The sequence below is a fragment of the Protopterus annectens genome, chromosome 7.part0, assembly GCF_019279795.1.
Source record: "Protopterus annectens isolate FY-2018-M chromosome 7.part0, PAN1.0, whole genome shotgun sequence".
Classification (NCBI taxonomy): Eukaryota; Metazoa; Chordata; order Ceratodontiformes; family Protopteridae; genus Protopterus; species Protopterus annectens.
In genome coordinates, this window is record NC_056739.1 from 1,316,276,353 (window position 1) to 1,316,290,186 (window position 13,834).

General features: G+C 35.3%; 1 protein-coding gene across 1 annotated transcript in view; it reads left to right on the plus strand.

The window, feature by feature from the left end:
• Positions 1-13,834, plus strand: part of ADAMTS9 (ADAM metallopeptidase with thrombospondin type 1 motif 9) — a 1,232,634-nt gene that overhangs the window by 892,779 nt on the left and 326,021 nt on the right. The window contains exon 29 of the mRNA XM_044077927.1: positions 13,399-13,566. Within this exon, the coding sequence (XP_043933862.1) occupies positions 13,399-13,566 (168 nt within the window). The remainder of the gene's footprint in view (positions 1-13,398; positions 13,567-13,834) is intronic.

Consider the following 13,834-nt stretch of genomic DNA (forward strand, 5'->3'; position numbering starts at 1 on the left):
CAAAGTTACAAGAGCAGTCAAATCAGTTATTGACAAAATCTCCTGTACATCTTGTTGCACCCTTTAAACAAAAGTGGAATAAAGCACTGTATAGCACAAAACAAATAAGAACAAGGACGAGGTTCACGGTGAACTGATAAAATAATTTAATAAACGTCTAAAAGACAAACAAAATGAGGTGAGAAAGTTTGAACAACATATACAAACATTTTTTTCAGCAGTGTATAAAAGCTTTACAGTCAGCAAAACAGGTTACTAAGAAATATCAGACAGTCCATGCAAAATTACAAGATCAAAAGAATCTGGTTAGTAAAAAGTTAAAGAAATGGATTCCAGACTTTAAACAGCAGTTAGCTATGCTGACAGAAAATAATTTACGGAATTGTATTCTACATTTAGAAAATGGTTAGCATACACAGCAGGATCTAATATATGGACAAATGCCTTACTTACCAGGGAAGTAAATATTGTGGGAAGAAATAGCCAGGGAATTGTTATGGCTAGGCTTGTATAGGCCCTAGGGCTGAAAGCCTAGTACTAACCTATGAGCCTATGAACCTATTAAATACTTTTAATTGTTTATTGCCAAATGTTTTAAAGCTTTCATTCAGTTAAATCAAAATGCTTCTAAATCAGACAGTAAAGTAAGGTGTATAACTGCCTTTCTTATAATATACACACAGAGACAGCCTCTCATAGCTAACTATTTAAATAACAGAACAGTTCTAGTGCATAGAAATCAAATAAGAGTCGTTAAAAACAGTTAAGACATAAAGTCACAAAAGTGACATGCATGTATTTTATTTTCACCTAAAGTGCATCTGTTTAAAATGCACAAGAATAAAAGGCAAACAGCAAATGTAAATAATGTAAATATATCTGTTTTAAGCATGTGTTAGTTAAACCAATATCTGTTTTGTTTTTTACAATTTTTTGTAATTAAATAATAGCACCAAAAATAGCAGAGACTCCAGCAAAAATAGTGTTTAAAGGCAATGTTAGTAACATAAGGTTGTACTGGGCAAATGATATTACAAATAGAATTCAAGACAATTTCTCTTGTCCTGAGGGGTAAGCATGTCATATTGGAGATATTTCCTTAGACCAGAATAACACAGTCTGGGTAACAGCCAGAGGGCAGACATGCATTCAACTCTTACAGCATAAAGCAAATATATCTTTACAAAATAATACTGCATACCACAGAGGGAAAGGGCACTCTTTTAATTTTACACCAACTGTGTAAACAGTACTGTAGAAGGGACTAAAATAAAGGTACAAGAGGGAAACACACTGGTTTGTATTCATGATTTAGTAATCATTAAAAGACAACCTTGTCTTTTTGTTATCAGAACTTTTAATAATAATACCACAGCCAAGTTTGATAAAGTAATCAGGGTGTCATCAATATGTATGGCAGTGGGGCAAAGCTGATAAAAACAGTACTACATTTTAATATCTATTTCCCTCCTGACATTACTTCTTTGTAGAAGACAGAGAGCTTGGTGCGATACTTTGTTGGGGGAATAGGGACAGGCCTATGTACATTAAATTTAATTGACATAAAAATACTGGCAAAAAGATTAAAACTGACAGGACAGGATATCTCACAAATAGTACATTTACAGGCACAATGGTTACCCACTATATGAGCATCACAAAAAGAGCATTTTGACTTTAAAAAGAAATTTCTGCAATGTTTTAGTAAATGTTTAATTAGCAGGCTTCAGTTTGATATTAATGTTACTAAGTTTGTAAACTGGACTAAGTGTACATTACAGTTCATGTATATACAAATGCAAAAAAATGTTGTGCAAGCGAAACTGATAGTAAGTAATAAATATGCCTGGTGTATGCTATACAACAGATGGTTTAATATGTAAACAACATTCTTCAGTGTATAAACCATGTTTTCTATAACATTCTGTAAATCTGTGTAAATAGACAATTTTGCTGTCACATTTTAAACTCTTTATAGAAATTGCTCCTCAGTTCATTTGTATGTATAGTAACAATTCAAAGCTTAACATTTATGACACATATGTATTTATTCCAGGAAACAAGGCTGCAATGCCTTTGCAATAAAATCCACAGACATTGTCAATGATTAATGTAGGATTTTCATTAATATCATCACATAAGGTCATAAATAAAAACAAATAGTTAATTCAGCAAGCACAAAATACCTATGTTTCCTAATGTGTTTTTGATAAATCATAATGAAAATTATGACCTGACCAAATAATATACATCAATGTAAACTGTTTTGTGTGTTTTAAAACAAAAAAGGAGAACTGTTAGATATATAATTGTGTGTGTGTGTGTGTGTGTGTGTGTGTGTGTGTGTGTGTGTGTGTGCATATATTTAGACATTTATAACAGTGCATATATACTTCTGTTTATTAGAATATATATGCAGTAAAATATAACAGTGCATGCACACTTCTGTTTGCTAGAATATATGTAGGAAAATATAGTCACTTAGATGCATGTACATTTCTGTTTGCTAGCACATATACATTAAAGGGTTAAACTTCTCTTAGCTGAATGGCATCCAACTGAATGTATTACAGAATGTCCGGTACTTGGTACAAGCAGATAAGAGACCAGGTCTAGGGAGTATGGGAACATTCACAATAGAAAAGACTCCCTAAAAGTTTGTTCACTGTGAAAAAGAACACAAAGTAGCTTAACAACAGGCTGCATGGCATCAGAAGAATTCCAAAGGTATTAACAACAACAGGCTGTTTCATGGACAAGATCCGAATGGTACAAAAAATATATAAAGGACATTAAAAGTGTATGATGTTAGATCTGGTACACTGGAGAAGATTTTCCATGCTGCCTAAAAAGTTTAACATTAAACATTAAAACCTGTAAACTGTGACACTACTATGGGTGTCATCTGCTACATAGACAAGTTATTTTAGTTATTTTAGTAGTAACTGCATAAAAGTTAATATATAGTGCTGAAAACGTTAATAGTCTGGAAAGTTCAGTGCATTAATTAGACTTTGGTTTCAACAAGCAGCTGCAAGCATGCACCAGCAGCACAAACATCTGCATTTAATTTTTCAAGAAACAGCTGATGTAGGCATTTCCATGCACAGAGCCCCACTTTGGAGCTGAGATGATTCTGTGCAGTGTATTTAACAGCTTGGATACCAAGATATCAGAGATCTCCCTCCTCACTTCCTCAGAGTAAACGATGGTCTGATGAAGTGACTTATGGTCATGAAAGCTCTAACCTTGTCGTTATTGTTTGATTAAATATAATTTTTTTATACAGCTGCTATGGTTGATTTACTTTTTTCTTTCAGTATGTTTTATTTTAAGTATATATTGACCTTTATTCACTGTGATATCTTTTTATCATACATTTGTATGTATATTTAATATCAAACAATTGGTCCCTCAGAATTGCAAGTAAGATATGAAACCCTTGTTGCCCTTCCACCTGGGTGGGAGACCTTACTCTGAAAGGAACCCCAAAATAATTTCTTATTGTTAGTTGGTGATTCTCACCCTGACATACTATTTTATACTTTTTTGACTGATAAAAGATATCATATAACAGATGGTCTTATTGTGCAATAATGTTATTAAAAGCTTTTAAGATTACTATAAGAGACAAAAAAATATTTCTAAATCCTGGTAAAAGCATGGAAAATACTGAATGCAGCATGAACATACTTTAGGCTTAATTCTAGATCTGTGATGCTAACATAGGCGACAGTATTACCTGTACTGTGTGTGTGGCTTTAAGTTCTTGTTTGAAACTTGAATAGGACCATACTATCACACATCTCAAACTTTTTTTGCCTCATAGTTTTGGCCTGTTGCTTATAATTTTTGTGGTTTTCTGGCAAATCACTGAGGACTGAAGTCTCTAAATAATGACACACATTTGAATGTCAGACTTCATATCCCTCAAAAATGTATGCTAATATAAATCTTATTATTCTAGCAAACTTCTAACTTTATAAAAGCATATTTAAAATCTGTCCTTATTTTGGGACCTTTGTCATCCCATTATTTTAGGCTTTGTCCAGATTTTGAGATGCATGCATACTAATCTTTGCTAATATCTTTGATTTTATTAAGAGCATATGAAGGTTATCTCCACTACCCTTTATCTTAGTAAAAAGATCAAGTTATTGTTTTTCTAGTCTTTTAGTCATTACTAACTACTCGTGTGATGTGATATGATCATGTGATGTAAATAGATTGATTATTTATCTTTATTTGCATAGAATGCAATTTTAAGTTAAATTGTATGAGACTTAATAATGTGTTATTTAAAAGACTGGTCATTTTTTGATCACTGTAATGCTTTAGAAAAATTGATAGGTTTTATTGTTTCATTTGGATTAGGGAGGCTTTGAAAACATTATGCTTATGAGACCTAGAACTCTAGTTTCTTCTAAATAGGGCACCTAGATATGGCCTACTGACCTGCAAGGAAACATTGCAAAAGAGAGGAGAGAAGGGACCTTAGTAACTGCCATCCATAATTTCATACTAAACATTATTGTGTTTCTCTTGCTCAGAAGCACCACCCAATAACATTTCTGTAATGTTTGAAGCACGGATTCAGGTGGCAACAATTTTACTTTGGAATTTCTGTGATTTCAAACTGGCATGGGGATAAAGCTTATTTTTTTTTCTTTTTGTAGTACCACATCTCCACAAGAAGCAGCTGGGTATGGCACACAAAATGTCACTTTATGCATCATTTAGAAGCCATCTTTACACATTTTTGAATCATATGGTTAGCAGCATTTCATAGACAGTCCTTTAAGCATGACATTTCTTGTTTTGCTATTTTCAGAACACTTTTTGTTGGTGTTTCATCATGATTTTATTCAGTGCTGAGATACACATCATGGAAGGTATAACTTATCGTTTGCTCAAGCTCCCCATTATAGTCATGGCAGCATGCAACAGGATAATTGGATTTTGATTGATATAGCAGTCTTATTTGTTTCAGTGTTGGGTAGGTTAATGAGAGTTCGCATGTTATTACTTATAGCAGTCCTTTCCATTATGTCATTAGTCTTTATTACTTACACATTTTCTTTAAACTAGTCATTATTGCATCCATAGGTTCATAGGTGTGTACTAGGCTAATGACTACAAGGGCCTTTTTTAAGTCTAACTATGTATCGCAAATCTCTGACAAGTTCTGGTACCCTTGACAAGTGTAAGCAGGGGCCTGGGAGATGAAACATTTATAGGCTTCTTATGTGCATTAGAAGTGCCAAACCAGGGATGAATTTTCATATCAAATTGCCAAGTTACACTTGAACTGGATTAAGAAGGAACTCTGCTTCACATGGATGGGGAGCCAATTCCAGAGAAGGGGTAGTCGCCGGGACACATACTTGTCTCTCCAGCAGATCCTATTAATATCACATGCAAGACTTAAGTATTTAGAACAGGTAATTCTGGTGCTGAATACAGGATGTCCATCAGGATGGGTTTTGATAATGCCTTGTATGCCAACAGTTTGTAGGAGACAAAATACAGGGATAGGGCTTTGAAGCGGTCTGCATAGGACATGTTACTTATGCCCTGAATTCTTTTAGTGAAGCACCTCTGTGGACATTCTAACTGTTGGATGTGTCTGGTTAGGTACATATCAAAGAGGGCATTGTACTCAATGATAGGTCTGATGAATGCCGAATACAGTGGCACAATGACTTCCTTGGATCTAGATGCCATACCTTTGTTTATACGTTACACAACATAGAATGGTTTCCTCACTACTGTAGACATATGATGGTCAAAGGCTAGATTACTGTCTATGTGTGTCTCCAAGTCCCAGACTACTGTGTCAATGCTTAGGGCGTGTTGTCAATATGACAGTTATCAAGAGGGGAATTCCAGTAACACAACCTGAAATATAGAAAGTAAATTAGGCAAGGATTTATCTGCAACTTTAACTAAACCCTATTGTCATTATCAGAACTATCCCACATGCTTTAATCTACCATGTTAGACTCTTTTAAAACTTTATAGCAGATATATGAAGGTGCAATCTGAAATTTCACCTGCTGTGTTATTGATGACTGGCTCTTCAGCAGCTATGTTTGTTAAATGTGCATACTCGTTAAGTATCTTCAGTTACCAACAGTCTGCACTCAGGTGATCTCATTACTGTACAGTGACTGGGTTCTCTATATAGAATGGAACTTTCCTGATTTCTGTATAGCAATGAATATATGTATTAGATGGGATTGATGTGTGTTTTATTGTGTAGATTGGGATTTAAATGTACAGAGTTTGTTACTGACTTCTCTTTTTTGAGTGAGAGTTTGAGGTCAACTGTTTAGTGGAGTTAGGGGTCATAGTGTTTGGGGTAGTATATGACTGAGTATGCTTACAGAGTAGTGGTAGTGCCTGGTACACAGAGGGTTCAACTTCTTGGTGTTTATAGGGACAGGAGTGTTTGGTATTGTGAGTGCTCGAATGGGTGCAAGTTGTGATAGAAGTACTTGGTATATGTATAGATTTGTGGTGATGAATGTGTTGCAGTGAGTGTCTGGGTGCTTTGTATAAGTATGAATTTGGTGGAATGGTTTAGAGTGTGGTGATGCTTTATGTGTTTCATGGTAAGAGGGTTGAGCATGTGTATGTGTATAGGAATGCTTGGGGCTCAACATGTGAAAGGTCTGTAAGGTGAGTGTTTGTATTAGTAAGGTGTTTGTACAACTCTGTATCCTGAATGACACTTAATCCAAGGCAAGTTTGATCTTGGAGTTTGGTTTTATAAGTTTTGGTGTAGGAGATGTCAGCAGTTTGTATCCAGTGCTAGAAGTATGTGTGCAGGATATGCTTGTGGATTTTACGCTGAATTTGTACATCAAGTGTATATGTGTGCGTGTCTTTGTGAATATGTCTATGTGTTAGATAGGATGTTCTATTAATTGGGAGACTAGTTAACCACTGAGTTAGCCATGTGGCTTTTTTTTTTTTTACTAACTGGTCATTATCCAGTTTGCTCACAGTATCTTAGACCCATCAGGTATGATAAAAGTTTGAGAGACATATTGTAATCTCTTCCTGCAACAATTATCTAAAATCCATAATCTCCCATTTCCTGTTTGATGTTTTCAGGTCAGAGTGAGTTGATGTCCACCTTTTGTTAAACAAATTAGACTTAAATCACTATTTATGAGATCTTATTATCTTACTGCTTGTAAGAGTAAGATAAAAAAAAATGTTTTCTTCCCCACCTTCTGTAGATCACTGTGCATGTTGTACTTTACTAGCCACCGTAGGACTCAGCACATGCATATATAACACGGAGCATGTGTAAGAGCAGTGCCATTTTGTACAGTCAACCAGAGTGAATGCAGTCATGAATGGAGATGCATATGAGAGTATGTTTGAAGTAATAAGTGAATCAGTTAGCTTAAATACAAGTTCTAGTTACAGTTCCTGACAATGTTTATATACAGTAAATTTCTTGAACCCATACATCGCTTCATTGTCTCTTTTGAATGCATGAGACAAGCGACATGGTATCAGAAGTGGCATGTCTAAAATGACATGGTGCCAGAATGGGATCTGAAGTTGAAGCAACACACAAGTCATGAAGCTCATGCTTAGAAGTGGAGGAATATACCGCAATGAACTCACAAACAGGTCAGTGGTTAGTCAAAGGTACTTAATCTTGTTTAAATGATTTTTCAGTAACCGAATGCTTGTCAAAACATTCAAAATGTTTGAAATGATTACCGAGATAAACAAAATGTCTGAAATTGTGACAGACTGATAAAAGTAATGTAAATAAACACAAAAGTGTTCAAAATAATTCCTGAAAAGTTAAAATGTACAAAAGGGCTAAAATCACTTTTCTTCGCAATGTACTACTTTTCCGCATTCATTAAAGCTATTCAAAGTGTCCAAAGTTTCTGGAATGCTTGCAGAGGCAGAGTAAAGTCTTTTCAAAGAGATTGTTGTACATTCAAACATAATTACAAGTACTTGGTCTATGCCTGTGTTTAAATGTATTTTGTTGTTATGGCACAGGGATTTCGCAGACCTGAACCGCTGGTGTGTGATAACAATATTGCTGAGAATTGGAGGGTGTTTGAGCAAGAATATGATATTTTCATACAAGCTGCTTTGTCTTATAAAGACGCACATACAAAGGCATTCATACTTCTTAATTTAGCAGGCTCAGAAATCATTGAGTTGGAGTGCTCATTTGTGTATGTAACTGCTGTGTATGCACGGGAGAGGGAACCGCCATACTGTGATACAGGCTGAAACACGGAAAAACTCGTGCTGAAAAGGTAAATTTAGAGAAATGTGTAACCCTCAAATGAACATTACAATGGAAAGACACATATTTTACACAATAAATCAAAAGCCTGGTGAAACTATAGCAGCATATATTACTAACTTGAGAAATAAAGCTAAAACGTGCAGATTTGGTGTTTTGCAAGATGAGTTAATAAAAGACAAACTTGTGTGCGGTATTAACAATGAAGCAGTGAGAAATATTTTGCTTCAGGATAGTGATTCAACATTGAGCAAAGCCATAGAGATTTATCAAATATATGAGCTTACAGAAAAGAACACAAACATGTTTGCAATATGTAATAGTGTGAATGTTGAGAGTGTGCATAAAACTAAGATGAAACAGAAGCATAAATCAGAAAGGTACATGGCTGCTTCCAACTCTAATACCAACTATAAACTAATGAAGTTAGCCATAGTACCAAACTTTATTGCTATTTGTCATAATTGTGGTGGAAACCATGAACCTAAACAAGAAAAGTGCTTAGCTTTTGGTCAGCAATGTCACAGATGTAAAAAGTGGAGTCATTTCAAAGGGCTCTGCCGGTCCAAAGTGTCACAAACATTTGTTAAAAGAGAGCATCCAAATAAGCAAGTAGATAAGTTAGAAAGCAATGATCAAACTTTCTGTGTTGATGATGTCTCTGTGATCAATGAAACTGTTAATACTGTAGATTATCTGCTGGCAGCCAAGGGACAGCCATGACTTGCAGTTTTACATAGTCAAAAGACACATGCAGTCACTGTTAGGCCTCAAAGATAGTTTCAGAATGGGACTTCATTTCATTTAATGAGAAATTCCACCATATAAATATGAACAACCAAGATAGTTTTACACAGAACATTTTTGTGAATATGCTGATATTTTCAAAGACGAGCTTGGTAAACTACCAGTCACATATTCCATGAATTTAAACCATGAAGTAATCCAAGTTGTAAGACCAGCCAGGAAGGTTCCAGTAGCAATGCAGAGCAAAGTGAAAACAGCACTAGACAAAATGGTGAATTTAGGTATGATAACTTCAGTTAAAGAACCAACTGAATGGGTATGTGCAATGGTCGTAACTCATAAGAAAAGCTCAGATGATATTCAAATATTTATTGATCCCAAAAGCTTAAACAAAGAGCTTAAACGTCTTCATCCTCTGATGCGCATAGTAGAAGAAATAGCAGCTATTATGCCAAGTGCCACTATTTTTTCAGTCTTAGAATCAAAAAGTTCATTTTGGCAAATTTTGCTGGATCACAAATCTTCATTGTTAACTACTGTGAATACACCATTTGGTAGATACAGATTCTTGAGAATGCTATTTGTGATAAATTCTGCTACTGAAGTAGTTCAATGTGCGATGGAACAAATTTTTTTCAGGTTATATATGTGCTATCATAGTAGACAACATTACTGTAGGGGGTAATGGTGAAGGCGAACATGATAGAAACCTTAAGAAAGTTCTAGACCGTGCATGTGAAGTCAGTCATAAACTGAATCCTAAAAATGTAAATTCAAGCTGAGAGAAGTTACTTATGCGGGTCATTTGTTCACTAGTTCTGGCTTATAACCAGATCCATCTAAGCAAGCTACAATTCTTGAGATGCTAGCTCCATACAGTGTCACATCTTTGCAATGTTCTCTAGGTATGATCAACTATTTAGGAAAGGATCTGAAGGAACTTTCAGCATCATTACATGAGTTGACATGCAAAACTGTAAATTGGTCCTGGTTGGAAAAACACCAAAGAGCATTTGATATTCTGAAACAGAAAATTGCCAGTCCTCGCACATTGAAATATTATGATGTTTACAAACCTGTAACTCTTTCATGTGATGCTTCTAAGTATGGTCTTGGTGCAAAATGTATTCAAGAAGTCATAACAGTAGCTTATGTGTCCACAACTTAAACCGAAACTGAGATGCAGTATGCACAAATAGAAAAAGAACTTTTTGCACTAGTGTTCTCATGTTTGAAGTTTCATGATTATATTTATGGCAAACCTATTCAAATAGAGACTGACCACCAGCCTCTAGTGACTATTCTGAAAAAGCCAGTGCATTCAGTCCCCAGGACATTTGCAACACATGATGTTAAAATTGCAAAAGTACAATTTCAATATTATCTATACTAAAGCCAAATATCTCTACCTTGCTGATGCTTTGTCAAGAGTGCCTAGACAAATGACAGAACAGCATGACAATGAGAAAGCAGATATGGAAGTCATGGAAGTCAGAAATTTTTCCTCATCAAGTCTTGATGAACTTAAAAATCACATGGCTTTAGACCCTGTTCTTCAGAAGCTGAACCATTTTATCAGTCAAGGCCAGTATTGCAAACTAGTCTACCACTTCATTTACAGAAGTATTTTCCTTACACAGACAAGCTCATAATGGAAGATGGAATCATCATGAAAGGTCTTAAAGTGATAATTCCTTCAGCATTATAACAGGAATATATCCAGATTTTACTTTGTTGTCACCCAGGTACAGATTTAACCAAAAGAAAGGCAAGAGACATCGTATTTTGGTCTTCTATGTCAAAAGATATAGAGAATGAAACTCTAGCATGTTTGATTTGCAATAATACTAAATTGCATGAACAAAAAGAACCACTTCAGCTAAACCAGATTCCTGAATTGCCATGGTTGACTGTTGCTACTGATATTTTCAAATGGAATGGTCAACATTATTTAGTATTAGTAGACTCTTACGCAAATTGGTTTAAAACTGATCTTTTTCCTGACAATGTCTAGCACTGTCATCACAAATTTGAAGAGGCATTGTTCTGTCCATGGTAGACCGCACAAAGTAATTCCTGACAATGGTACACAGTTTACCAGTCAGCAATTTAACAAATTTGCTGAGTCTTGGAACTTTGTCCATGTTACTAGTAGCCCTGAGTACCCACAGTCTACTGGATTAGCTGAGCATGCAGTTCAAAGTGCAAAACATTTGTTTGAGAAATCCAAGAGAGATGGTACCGATGTCCGATGTTTTTCTTATCCTACACAATCTCAGAAACATTTCCCGAGATAACTTACTTGGTTCACCTGCTCAGAGATTAATGTCTAGACAGACAAGACCAACCTTGCCGATCAGTAAACAACTCTTGATTCCAAATGCTAAGAACAACAGAGTGGTCAAGACTCAACTTTTGAAAAAAACACCAGTCATAAAAGTTGTACTATGATAAATCTAGTAAACCTCTTAGACCATTGTGACAAGGATAGACCATAAGGATGCAAACATCTAAAGGATATGACTGAGTGGGTATTATCAAAAATATTCATGAAGAACCAAAATTGTGTATCATTCAGTCGGAAGGAACGGAATTCAGATGTAACCGAAGACGTATATTACCTATCAGCGAACCTATGGCACAGCAGATTACCTGTGCCAATGACTCTAGTCCTAAGAATGTATCCACACTTGTTCCTGTTCCAATTTCAGAGGATGGCGTACTTTCTGTGTCTTCTACTCCTGTAAATAGCTCAGAATTGTCTTCAAATGTTCCCGTATCAAACAGTTCCCCAAGGAAAGTTTCTCCTGTGAATTCTTAACAGAACTTCTACGTATCCAGAGCTGGGAGAGTTTGTAGGCCGAATTCAAAATATTTGACACCTTGGACTTGAGATTGGTGTGTTGTTGAAATGTCATTGATATGCTAATCACGGGGAAATTTTTTTCTTTCATTAAGAGGGAGGATGTAGATCACTGTGCATGTTGTACTTTAGCAACTACCGTAGCCCTTAGCTCATGCATATATAAGACTGAGCAAGTGCAAGAGCAGAGCCATTTTGTGCAGTCAGCCAGAGTGAATGCAGTCATGAATTGAGATGCACATGAGAGTGTGATAAATAATGAGTGAATCAGTTAGCTCAAGTACAAGTTCTAATTACAGATGCTGACAATGTTTATGTACAATAAATATCTTGAAGCCATACACTGCTTCATCTCCTCTTTTGAATGCATGAGACATGCGGCACCTTCTATCCTTAAAACCCAGATGTGCCTTTTGGCAAGGCGAACAATTTTTCACTTGAGACTCAGCATTGAGAATTTATTTTGCTATGGAAGCTTACTAGTTTATGCAGTTCTTAGATAGCAGGTAAATCATTTTTTTGGCTACTAAGACTATTAAATTAGTGTCCAAAGTTGTCTTGTCTTTTACACTCCCTACAACCCCCACTGGACAGAACTGACCGCAGGGAAAACCACAATCTAAACATCTTATTATGCAAAGTTATCACATTTGCAAGTTTGCAAGACTTTTTTTTTTTTTCATTTTTGATTTAGGAGAAAAATGCTGCATGGATGACTGTCCTGTAATAAATCAAACAGCTGTGAAATTTTATTTCATCATTTAGGGTAATACTATTAGCAGTAACCTTAAGAAATGTACTATCACAATGTCATTTGATGCCGGAAATTTGGAAAATTGCCCTGCAATCAATTTATTGTGACCATGCTTAAGGTAGAACTTTCTTTAATAGTGGTAGATCTTACCATTTCAACAGTCTTGACAAATTGTACATTTGTCAGAGTTTCATAGATATTTACTAGGCTATTGATCTGTGAAGATCTTAACAAACCTAGCATTACATTTTCATGATAGCTTTTAGTTGTTATATTTTACACACAAATAACATGGAGATGGGCTCAACAAATATATTCAAATATATTTTCATGTTTTCCCCTATTTATGAGGGACAGGGGATGGTACACTGGAGGTGAATTTGCAGTTACCCATCTATTCATCCAACTTACATTTTAGTAGAGTAACAGAAGTACTTTGCTTTATTTGAAGTGAAAAACAGTTCCATGGAAGACATATTCTCCATGATACAAACCTTCTTTTGCAACCTAATTGCTCCATAGTTTGTATTATGATCTGTCCAGTGAAAATATGCATTTATACTTAACTTAAAGTTGCTTTCTTTTACTATTCAGTTCTTTCTTGTTTTATAAGATGAGTATAACTAGATTTATGTTTAGCTCACAAAGCTGTAATTTTTAGGGTACATACAGGAACATTTGCTGACCATTTGGAAATGCTGTTTTACCTTTGAGTTTAATATCTGAAATTTCACATTACAGTGCTCTGTTTCTTGTGGGAAAGGAATAAGAATGCGGTTTGTATCCTGTGTGACTAAGGAAGGAAAACAAATAGAAGATTTATACTGTAGCCACCTGACTAAACCAGATGTGCAAAGAAAATGCAGAGGTGGGCGCTGCCCTAAATGGAACACTGAAGACTGGGGGCAGGTATGATATATACCTCATGTTGTTTTATCTGTTCTAATGGACTTCTCAGTATGCTTTCCTTTTTTGAAGCTGTACACATTTCATATGTTTTTCCAGGAACCTCCATGTTTTTGCTGTAGGCTAATTATCCCTGGTCTTGCATATATTACAGTAACTGTTCACATTTTGGACAGTCTGACTTTTAAAGATAAAATTTATTTAATCTAGTATGGATGAAAATGTGTAGTCTGTTAAACTATTTATATTTAAAACATGAATGTTTATGTAA